General features: G+C 41.7%; 1 protein-coding gene across 1 annotated transcript in view; it reads left to right on the top strand.

Annotated features, from left to right (window-relative positions):
* Positions 1-2,848: 2,848 nt before the first annotated feature.
* LOC308367706 (uncharacterized protein) overlaps positions 2,849-12,450 on the top strand; it is a gene marked incomplete at both ends in the record, with an annotated part of 40,330 nt that continues 30,728 nt past the window's right edge. The window contains 8 exon segments of the mRNA XM_080841697.1: positions 2,849-3,047; positions 3,266-3,970; positions 4,265-4,972; positions 7,015-7,719; positions 8,108-8,809; positions 9,191-9,895; positions 10,285-10,989; positions 11,377-12,081. Of these exon segments, the coding sequence (XP_080697823.1) occupies positions 2,849-3,047; positions 3,266-3,970; positions 4,265-4,972; positions 7,015-7,719; positions 8,108-8,809; positions 9,191-9,895; positions 10,285-10,989; positions 11,377-12,081 (5,134 nt within the window).

Raw genomic sequence — 12,450 nt, 5'->3', positions numbered from 1 at the left:
AAAGTATTACGTATTTGCCAAAAGCATGTTTATGATCTCTCTATCTTGTTCTTGCGTGAATATAGGCCTGTCCTCCTTTCAAGTTTATGAGATAAATTTGGTCTTCTTCTTCTTTGAGCCCATTTTCCTCCTGCTTCAGGTCTTCCTCTTCCTCTACTTCCACCTTGACCTCAGCCTCATGGCATGGCCTCGGCCTCTTCCTCCTTCTCCTCCTCTGTGGATTCCCCCTCTCACCCTCTCTCTTCTTCTTCTGACTCCTTCCATTTTGGTTGAAGACAGATGACAGTTACTCATCTGCTGCATTTCTATAGTGCTAACTGTAAACCTGTTTGTTTTGTCTACAATTACTGTAAGCAATCATCATTGATGGCTGTGTTTATTTGACCGGCTCAGGAGTAGTAATTTTGCAGTCAGTGTTTTGGAATTGCAAGGAAGTGACCTCTTGATATACGTCTGTGTCTAAAGCATAATAGTGTGTTTAGTGCTTTGCAAATCACTTGTGTGTATGGTTTTGGAAAAAGTGTGATGTTTAATAGTTGTGCAAATCTGAGCCGTTGTTTTGCTCCTTGAGTGAAGGTTTTGATAATTGTGTAATACTTTTGATTTTAGTGTGTATCCGATTGTAAAAAAAATAAATGTAATGTCAGTTCACACTGTTAACAGGCCCAGAGTGACGTGTGTGTTTTGGGTGTGTGTGTTTGTGTGTGTGTGTGTGTGTGTGTGTGTGTGTGTGTGAGTCGGTGTGTGTGTGTGTGTGTGTGTCTGTGGTTATGTGTGTGTGTGTGTGTGTATGTGTGTGTGTGTGTGTGTTTCAATCGCCGGTACCAGTATATGGCCACTAGATGGCGTTGTTCCAACCCACCCATGATAACCTGCTTTTGAGTGAGGTTGAGTCACCATCAAGTCAATGAGATTTGAGGTTTGAATGACTCTGCTAATGGCCTGGTGGGAACCAATCAGTAACAGTCCTGGTGGTATGGTGATCAACAGTCTGTGACTCTGCCTGAGTACTTCTTGCCACTGAAGTGCACATTTGTTTTACTCTTACTACAGCAACTAAATAGTGTCCCAAGTTTTTACTACAGAAACAATATAAAGTGAAGTCCCAAGTTTTGTTTGGGTGAAATGTAATATTAAATAACAATAATCTCTCCTGTTACTTTTGGGCCATAACGCTCAGTGCACTTTCCATCTCTGAACAGAGTCCTTAATGGCAGGTTTAGGCTGATAGAGATCATGTCTTACTTGTCATGTCACGTGTAGCGAATGCGTCACACTGAAACATGATAACAGTGGTGATATGGTGTAAGACAAACTAGTATGCTGTCAAACAAGGTTTTGGCCCTATTTACTGTTAATATCCACAGAGTGCACTACAGGCAGAAGCACTCAGGTGTGCGTGAGACGAAGACTTCTTTTGAAGATCGCCGTTCAAACTAAACCTATATCTACAGAATGGATGATGCTTATTGATGAAGGTAAGCTATATAATTGTACACAGACATGGTGGGTGTGATATGTCATTGACAGGTACATTACATGAGAATAAGAGATGAAAATGTTAAAGGTAGGAAGAAAGCAGTCGATAGAAGAGAAAATGGTGAACAGTGTTCTTGGAGGAGTCACAGGCCCATGTTTATCACAGCAGCTCAGGCATGCCTCATCTTGACAAAATTCCACTGAGTTGTGTGTGCCGTGTGAGTGTGTGTGTGTGTGTGTGTGTGTGTGTGTGTGTGTGTGTGTGTGTGTGTGTGTGTGTGTGTGTATGTTTGTAGTTTGTGTAGTGTGTGTGTGTGTGTGTGTGTCTGTGTATGTGTATGTGTGTTTGTAGTTTGTGTGCGTGTACCTTTAAGGCAATGATGTACTTTTTGCACTATTACACTAATATATATAGTTATCTATAAAGAATGCCAGTATACTATTATCTACCATATAATACTATTATACTGCTATGTTGTCTCCTTTTAAGCATTGTGAACCTGTTTCTTTCAGCCATAAGTACTGCATGACACTGATGCCATCTGAGTGAAACTGAAGAGATGGCTGCAGGGGGATCATCTAGTGGTGAGTTCATTAATTTAGCCTAATATCCTAATCAGGTGTGTGTGTGTTTTGTGTGTGTTTTGTGTGTGTGTGTGTGTGTGTGTGTGTGTGTGTGTGTGTGTGTGTGTGTGTGTGTGTGTGTGTGTGTGTGTGTGTGTCTGTGTGTCTGTGTGTGTGTCTGTGTGTGTGTCTTTGTGTGTGTGTGTGTGTGTGTGAATTGTAGTATAATTAGTGATTATTTGTATTTGTTTGTGGAGCAAAAGTGGTTTGTGTCTGACTGTGGTACTGTGTTGCTTCATGAACAGGAGGTGTCCTCCATCTGTCAGACTTGAGGATTGTGCTGCTGGGGAACAGAGAAGCTGCAAAGAGTTCATCAGGAAACACCATCCTGGGCAGAGAGGAGTTTGACTCTGATGTGAGAACACTGCAGTGTGTGAAGAGACAGGGAGAGGTAGCAGGGAGACAGGTCACTGTGGTGGACACGCCAGGATGGACAGACTATGATTTTGTGCTATGTAAGGACTCTCCCAACATCCTTAAACAGGAGATAGTTCTCAGTGTGACTCTGTGTCCTCCAGGACCTCATGCTTCTCTGCTGGTCGTCCATGAGAACATGACCTTCACAGAGGCAGAGAGAAATGCCACATCAAACCACCTGAGTCTTCTGGGCCATGGTGCCTGGAAACACTCTCTAGTTCTGTTCATTCAGGAGAGACCTTCAGAAGAGAAAGCCTTTGAGGTTAAAGGGAAAATGCTCCAGTGGCTTGTAGAGAAATGTGGGAACAGATATCATGTCCTCAACATTATGAACAAGGATGACACGCAAGTCACTGAGCTGCTGGAGAAGATAGAAAAGATGGTGGCAGGAAACAGTGGATTTTACTATGAAATACAGAGAGAGAGATTACAGGAAGTGGAAAAGAAGAGGACAGGAGAAAAGAGGAGAGCAGAAGAGAGAAGGAAAGAGGTGCAGACACAAAGACTGTCTTTCAGCTCAGCAAAGGGTGAGTTAAATTTATCATCTGCAGAATCACATTATTAGTATGAAAATTAAACATTGATATGTTAATTAATGTTACTAGCTTATTGTCCAAAAAATGTACACTTTCCTTTACAGTACATCAAACCATTTGTCAGTTGAACTACACTAGCACAGATTTACTTTGAAGTGAGTTGAGTTGAGTTAAGGGGAGGTGTTAATATTCTCTCTTTACTCCTGCAGGAGACACATTGCTTCCAGAACTCAGAATTGTGCTGCTGGGATTTGAAAATGCTGGTAAGAGTTCATCAGGAAACACCATCCTGGGCAGAGAGGAATTTCAACCTGAACAGAGATCTGCTGTGTGTGTGAAGAGACAGGGAGAAGTAGCAGGGAGACAAGTCACTGTGGTGGAGGCTCCAGGATGGTGGGCATGCCTATCTCTTGAGGATAACCTCAAAATGGTCAAAAGAGAGATTGTGCTCAGTCAAGGTTTGTGTGACCAGGGTCCACATGGTTTTTGTTTTGTCATACGAGCGGATGCTAGTTTCACAAAGGAGCACAAGACATCAGTTCAACAACACTTATCTCTTCTCGGTCAGAGAGTGTGGAGTCACACCATGGTGCTGTTCACCTATGGAGACTGGCTGGGAGACACATCCATTGAGCAGCACATTGAGAGTGAGGGAGAGCATCTGAAATGGCTGGTTGAGAAGTGTGGGAACAGATATCATGTCCTCAACAATACAAACAGCACTGATGACACACAGGTAACAGAGCTGCTGGACAAAGTTGAAGAAATGGTCACAGGGAACAGGGGCTGTCATTATGAGATGGACAGGAAGAGACTGGAGGAAACACAGGAAAGGAGGATGAAAGAGGAAGAGAGAGCAAGCGAGAGACTGATGAAGGTGGAGAAGCAAAGACAACACCTCCAGTCACTGAAGCGTGAGTTGTGCTTGATATTTTATAAACAAAATAAAAAATGAAAATCAGCATAAAAATATGAATAATAAAATAGCAGTTATTGAGACATAATTAAGACAATGTCTTTAAATGATCTGTTTTTAATCCCTTTAACTACAGGTATGTTATTCACACTATTAGGGACATCTTCGTGAATGTGAATTTGTGTGGTCACGCACTGAAATATTAATAATTTTATTTAAATGAAACGCAATTTGAAAGATGGGCATTTAAATATCATGAACACATTTATAATTCATACATTCTGTATTACAGGCAAATCCCTTCCCCTGTCAGAGTTCAGAGTTGTGCTGCTGGGATCCATATATGATGGGAAGAGTTCATCAGGAAACACCATCCTGGGCAGAGAGGAGTTCGACCTGAAGAGAAGAACATCTCAGTGTGTTAAGAGACAGGGAGAAGTAGCAGGCAGACAGGTCACTGTAGTCGAGGCTCCAGGATGGTGGGATAATTACAACCTCGAGGAGACTCCTGAGCTCACTAAACAGGAGATTGTGCTCAGTGTGTCTCTGTGTCCTCCAGGACCACATGCTGTCCTCCTGGTCATACGAGTGGCTTCATCCATCTCAAAGGATAATACTAGGATATTTCGAGAACATGTTGAGCTTGTCGGTGAGAGAGTGTGGAGTCACACCATGGTGCTGTTCACTTATGGAGACTGGCTGGGAGACACAACCATTGAGCAGCACATTGAGAGTGAAGGAGAGCATCTGAAATGGCTGATTGAGAAATGTGGGAACAGATATCATGTCCTCAACAATGCAAACAGCACTGATGACACACAGGTAACAGAGCTGCTGGACAAAATTGAAGAAATGGTCGCAGGGAACAGAGAATGTCATTATGAGATGGACAGGAAGAGACTGGAGGAAACACAGGAAAGGAGGATGAAAGAGGAAGAGAGAGCAAAAGAGAGACTGATGAAGGTGGAGAAGCAAAGACATCACCTCCAGTCACTGAAGCGTGAGTTGCCTCATATCTTAACTTTTTGCAAATGCAGCATTTTTGTTTTCATCCCAGGTAAAAAATTGACTAGAAGGAAATTAAAAGAAGCTATGAACTTCATGGGAATCATAAAGCACTGTGATATGATATTAATTCACATGGCAGGAAAAATATCCTCATGAACTAAATGTGATATAGACGCTTTTAAATCACCAAAACCACTATATTGCACATAGTCTAACACCTTTAAATATCAGTGATGGAAATTGAATTAATTAATTTTTAATCCTGCAATCAGGGTTCAGAGTTGGTGTCACGTCAGAGCCTGGACCTGCACCAGCCACGCCCACCTCAGCGCTCACTCGCTCACACTCACCGGTGTTATCCAGGAGCGAACGTGCCTTGTTTAGCCGTTCGGTATCCCAGTATCTCTGTGCTGTACATCCATTTGCAAAATAAACAAATATTTAAGTAACCTTCAGTGGTCCCGTTACGTTCCGTTACAGTGGGGCTCTGATGCAGACCAGCCCATGTTAGTAATGAGAAGCTTGATACAACCGTGTCGAGCATTTGAGATTTGAATGTTTCCAAACACTGCTTCGGGGCGTCGTCTATTTCTACATGGCACGTGATTTTCCCTGACTGAAGCCTAAAAATGTTTCAAAAAGTAAAATATGCCTGATGCTTCTGTGTTCACCAGTGCCTCCTTCCTTTCTGTAGTCTAGACATTATTGGATGCTTTATCTGAGTTGTCAGTAAACCCCCAAAGCTGTTAATATTACTTGTATCTAAGGATAATAGCAAGCACTGATATTGCGCCACTTTGCAAACATCTGACACCCATAATTTAGACAGACCATAATATCAGTACAAAAAAGCAGGACCCAAATATCGCCATCAAGCAATGAGAAGCACGGGACGTTCCGAGCTCATACTCCCTACAGAAGTGAATCATGGGTAGGGGTGTTGCTAGGAGATGAAAACATTCGGGGCTTACCCAGAACTGTAGGGCGATCCGGGGGCATTCTCCCCAGGGAATGTTTGGCAATTAAATACTGGATGTGAAATGCACCATTTTCACACAGTTTGAGACAGAAACAGGGAGCCTAAAGACAGCTCATGGCATGCAGGGCCCATCGTCTGTCTGACTCACATGAACATTACCTCATCAATTAGACCACACTGCCTGTCTATTAAAACACTAGACCACACTGTCACGGGACATACACATGTAGAAAACCTGACACACTGGGTATGCAAAACACCTTATACTTTAATTATGCTTAGTATAGTTTTTTGTCCTGCAAAATGTTACCCCACCAGCAAACCACACTGCTTCAACCCATCTACAGTATGCATGTTCAAAACTGCTTTGTGTCTGTCATCACAGCCAGTTTTCAACATCCACCAATCCGCATTGACGACACACTATTTTCTAGAGCCTGTTGTCATGTGTTCTGTGGCGCCTAATTGGCTTTTCTTAGAAATGGTCCCGGAAGTGAGCACCCATGCTCTGATATTTCTAAAGATGTCGGCGGTCTAAACTTAACGCTCCTAATCCTCCCACCAACCCCTTCAAGTAGCGCCCAGTGTACATGCCATACCCTAGATACCCATTGTATAACTCCAGATGTGGAATTCAAAAGTTTCTGACAAACAGTAAAAAGAGAATTAGATTGCAATGACTAGAAAAACAGGACAAGGACAATCCAAGCTACTTTTTGGTGATTCTCTTCTATCCCAGCATGTCATACATGCATACCGAGCATAAAACACAGTGACACTCGCTAGAGAGGAAGTTTAGGGGCTTAAATGCCAAGAGAGACACTCTTGTGTTTGAGGAGAGGAGCAAAATGGACATTTTTTTATCTCATTGTTGTGTGCTGTTTTTATATACTGTACATACAAAAACATACATGGAAATAGCAACTCATCTCTTACCTACTTCTGCACCTGTATGCCTATTTTCTTCAAATGTCCCTGGGTTGATAATAAATTATTTACCTAATTAACCTTAAATGAGTATCAAATGATTCATGATATGCTGTTTCTAAATGCAGGTGATGTTTCACATCTCTCAGACTTAAGAGTGTTGCTGCTGGGAAACAGATATGCTGGGAAGAGTTCATCAGGAAACACCATCCTGGGCAGAGAGGAGTTTGATCTAAAGAGAAGAACAACTCAGTGTGTGAAGAGACAGGGAGAAGTAGCAGGCAGACAAGTCACAGTAGTCGAGGCTCCAGGATGGTGGATTTATGTCAACCTCAGAGACACTCTTGAGCTCACTAAACAGGAGATTGTGCTCAGTGTGTCTCTGTGTCCTCCAGGACCACATGCTGTCCTCATGGTCATACGTGTGGATAGAGCCATTACAGAGGACGAGCAAGGCATATTGCAGGAACACCTGGAGTTTCTCAGTGAGAGTGTGTGGAGTCACACCATGGTGCTGTTCACCTGTGGAGACTGGCTGGGAGACACAACCATTGAGCAGCACATCGAGAGTGAAGGGGCCCTGCAGTCTCTAATAGAGAAATGTGGGAACAGATATCATGTCCTCAACAATGAAAATAGAGGTGATGGTACACAGGTTACACAGCTGTTTGAGAAAATTGAAGAAATTGTGGCAGGAAACAGGAGCCACCACTTTGAGATGGACAGAAAGAGGCTGGAGGAAACACAGGAAAAGAGGAAAGAAGTGGAAGAGAGAGCAAAAGAGAGACTGATGAAGGTGGAAAAGCAAAGACATCACCTCCAGTCACTGAAGAGTGAGTTGTGTTTAATCTTTTACAAACCCCCCTCAATATCAACACACAAATATACATCTTTCATTCATAAAGTGAATGCATTTTTAGTCATAATGAAACAGTAGTTATTGACACATTTAATAAAAATATATAATGGCACATACATACACATTTGAATACATTTAAAAGACAGTAAATGAACCAATTTATTTAAATGGTCTGTTTGTAAACCCTATTACTAAGGGCATGTTTTTCACAATATGAGGGAAATCTATCTGAATGTAAATGTGTGTGGTCACACTCTGAAATATTAATGTTTTCATTTAAATAAAAAATGATCTGTAAGATTGGAATTTTAATATCATATCAATACAGTATGTGTTCATAATTCACACAATCTATATTACAGGCATATCACCTCCACTGTCAGAGTTCAGAGTTTTGCTGCTGGGAAACAGAAATGCTGGGAAGAGTTCATCAGTAAACACCATCCTGGGCAGAGAGGAGTTTGACCTGAAGAGAAGAACAGCTCAGTGTGTGAAGAGACAGGGAGAAGTAGCAGGCAGACAGGTCACTGTAGTCGAGGCTCCAGGATGGTTGAATATCAACCTCAAATACACTCCTGAGCTCACTAAACAGGAGATTGTGCTCAGTGTGTCTCTGTGTCCTCCAGGACCACATGCTGTCCTCCAGGTCATACGTGTGGGTAAAGCCATTACAGAGGACGAGCGAGGCATATTGCAGGAACACCTGGAGTTTCTCAGTGAGAGTGTGTGGAGTCACACCATGGTGTTGTTCACCTATGGAGACTGGCTGGGAGACACAACCATTGAACAGCACATTGAGAGTGAAGGGGCCCTGCAGTCTCTCATAGAGAAATGTGGGAACAGATATCATGTCCTCAACAATGAAAATAGAGGTGATGATACACAGGTTACACAGCTGTTGGAGAAAATTGAAGAAATGGTTGCAGGAAACAGCTACCTTCATTTTGAGATAGATAGAAAGAGACTAAAGGAATTACTGGAAAAGAGGAAAAAAGTGGAAGAGAGAGCAAAAGAGAGACTGATGAAGGTGAAGAAGCAAAGACAACACCTCCAGTCACTGAAGAGTGAGTTGTGTATGATCTTTTACAAACCTACCTCAAAATCACCACACAGATATGAATCTTTCATTTATAAAGTGAATGCACTTTAACAATAATGAAACAGTAGTTATTGACACATTAAAAACAATATATAATGACACATACTGTATATACACATTTGAATGCATTTAAAAGACAGTAAATTAACCAACTTCTTTAAATGGTCTGTTTTTAACCCTATTACTACGGGAATGTTTTTCACACTATTAGGGACATCTATCTTAATGTAAATGTGTGTGGTCACACTATAAAATATTAATCTTTTTATTTAAACAAAACATAATCTGTAAGATTGGCATTTTAATATCATGTATGTCTTTATAATTCATACAATCTATATTACAGGCAAATCACCCCCACTGTCAGAGTTCAGAGTTGTGCTGCTGGGATACAGATGTGCTGGGAAGAGTTCATCAGGAAACACCATCCTGGGCAGAGAGGAGTTTGACCTGGAGAGAAGAACAGCTCAGTGTGTGAAGAGACAGGGAGAAGTAGCAGGCAGACAGGTCACAGTAGTCGAGGCTCCTGGATGGTGGATTGATGTCAACCTCAAAGACACTCCTGAGCTCACTAAACAGGAGATTGTGCTCAGTGTGTCTTTGTGTCCTCCAGGACCACATGCTGTCCTCCTGGTCATACCTGTGGTTATAGCCTTTACAGAGGACAAGCGAGGTATATTGCAGGAACACCTGGAGTTTCTCAGTGAGAGTGTGTGGAGTCACACCATGGTGTTGTTCACCTTTGGAGACTGGCTGGGAGACACAACCATTGAGCAGTACATTGAGAGTGAAGGGGCCCTGCAGTCTCTAGTAGAGAAATGTGGGAACAGATATCATGTCCTCAATAATGAAAATAGAGGTGATGATACACAGGTTACACAGCTGTTGGAGAAAATTGAAGAAATGGTGGCAGGAAACAGGGGCCATCACTTTGAGATGGACAGAAAGAGACTGGAGGGAATACAGGAAAAGAGGAAAGAAGAGGAAGAGAGAGCAAAAGAGAGACAGATGAAGGTGGAGAAGCAAAGACAACACCTCCAGTCACTGAAGAGTGAGTTGAGTTTAATCTTTTAAAAACCCCCCTCAAAATCACCACACAAATAGAAATCTTTCACTTATAAAGTGAAAGCATTTTTAGCAATAATGAAACAGTAGTTATTGGCACATTAAATAAAATACATAATGACACAGACATACAGTATATATATATATTCACATTTGAATACATTTAAACAACAGTAAATTAACCAATTTCTTTAAATGGTCTGTTTTTAAACCCTATTACTACGGGCATGTTATTCACACTGTTAGGGACATCTATGTGAATGTGTGTGGTCAAACTCTGAAATATTCATCTTTTTATTTAAATAAAACATAATCTATAAGATTGAACATTTAATATCATTTCTGTCTTTATATTTCATACATTCTATATCACAGGCAAATCACCTCCACTGTCAGAGTTCAGAGTTGTGCTGCTGGGATACAGAGGTGCTGGGAAGAGTTCATCAGGAAACACCATCCTGGGCAGAGAGGAGTTTGACCTGAAGAGAAGAACAGCTCAGTGTGTGAAGAGACAGGGAGAAGTAGCAGGCAGACAGGTCACAGTAGTCGAGGCTCCAGGATGGTGGAGTGATTTCAACCTCAAAAACACTCCTGAGCTCACTAAACAGGAGATTGTGCTCAGTGTGTCTCTGTGTCCTCCAGGACCACATGCTGTCCTCCTGGTCATACGTGTGGGTGTAGCCATTACAGAGGACGAGCGAGGCATATTGCAGGAATATCTGGAGTTTCTCAGTGAGAGTGTGTGGAGTCACACCATGGTGCTGTTCACCTCTGGAGACATGTTGGGAGACACAACCATTGAGCAGTGCATTGAGAGTGAAGGGGCCCTGCAGTCTCTAGTAGAGAAATGTGGGAACAGATATCATGTCCTCAACAATGAAAATAGAGGTGATGATAAACAGGTTACACAGCTGTTGGAGAACATTGAAGAAATTGTGTCAGGAAACAGGGGCCATCATTTTGAGATGGACAGAAAGAGACTGGAGGAAACACAGGAAAAGAGGAAAGAAGTGGAAGAGAGAGCAAAAGAGAGACTGATGAAGGTGGAGAAGCAAAGACAACACCTCCAGTCACTGAAGAGTGAGTAGTGTTTGATCTTTTACAAACCCCCCCTCAAAATCACCACACAAATATGAATCTTTCACTTATAAAGTGAATGCATTTTGAGCAATAATGAAACAGTAGTTACTGACACCTTAAATTAAAAGATAATGACATACATATATGTTTATCCACATTTGAATACATTTAAAAGATATTAAACGAACCAAATTCTTTAAATGGTCTGTTTTTAAACCCTATAACTACGGGCATGTTATTGACACTTTTTGGGACATCTGTGTGAATGTTAATGTGTGTGGTCACACTCTGAAATATTAATGATTTGATTTAAATGAAACAATGGATTTACATTTGGAATTTTTAATATCATGTACATTTTCATAATTCTAGCAATCTATATTACAGGCAAATCACCTCCACTGTCAGAGTTCAGAGTTGTGCTGCTGGGAAACAGTTGTGCTGGGAAGAGTTCATCAGGAAACACCATCCTGGGCAGAGAGGAGTTTGACCTGGAGAGAAGAACAGCTCAGTGTGTGAAGAGACAGGGTGAAGTAGCAGGCAGACAGGTCACAGTAGTTGAGGCTCCAGGATGGTGGAGTAATGTCAACCTCAAAGACATTCCTGAGCTCACCAAACAGGAGATTGTGCTCAGTGTGTCTCTGTGTCCTCCTGGACCACATGCAGTCCTCCTGGTCATAGATGTGGATGAAGCCATTACAGAGGACGAGCGAGGCATATTGCAGGAACACCTGGAGTTTCTCAGTGAGAGTGTGTGGAGTCACACCATGGTGCTGTTCACCTATGGAGACTGGCTGGGAGACACAACCATTGAGCAGTACATTGAGAGTGAAGGGGCCCTGCAGTCTCTAGTAGAGAAATGTGGGAACAGATACCATGTCCTCAACAATGAAAATAGAGGTGATGATGCACAGGTTACACAGCTGTTGGAGAAAATTGAAGAAATTGTGTCAGGAAACAGGGGCCATCATTTTGAGATGGACAGAAAGAGACTGGAGGAAACACAGGAAAAGAGGAAAGAAGTGGAAGAGAGAGCAAAAGAGAGACTGATGAAGGTGGAGAAGCAAAGACAACACCTCCAGTCACTGAAGAGTGAGTAGTGTTTGATCTTTTACAACCCCCCCCCCCCCCCCCCCCCTCAAAATCACCACACAAATATGAATATTTCACTTATAAAGTGAATGCATTTTGAACAATAATGAAACAGTAGTTACTGACACCTTAAATTAAAAGACAATGACATACATATATGTTTATTCACATTTGAGATTTAAAAGATATTAAACGAACCAAATTCTTTAAATGGTCTGTTTTTAAACCCTGTAACTACGGGCATGTTATTGACACTTTAAGGGACATCTATGTGAATGTTAATGTGTGTGGTCACACTCTGAAATATAAATTATTTGATTTAAATGAAACATAGGTTTACATTTGGAATTTTTAATATCATGTACATTT

This window comes from Sprattus sprattus, assembly GCF_963457725.1.
Source record: "Sprattus sprattus genome assembly, chromosome: 1".
Classification (NCBI taxonomy): Eukaryota; Metazoa; Chordata; class Actinopteri; order Clupeiformes; family Clupeidae; genus Sprattus; species Sprattus sprattus.
This window is presented reverse-complemented; position numbering and strand designations above follow the sequence as displayed.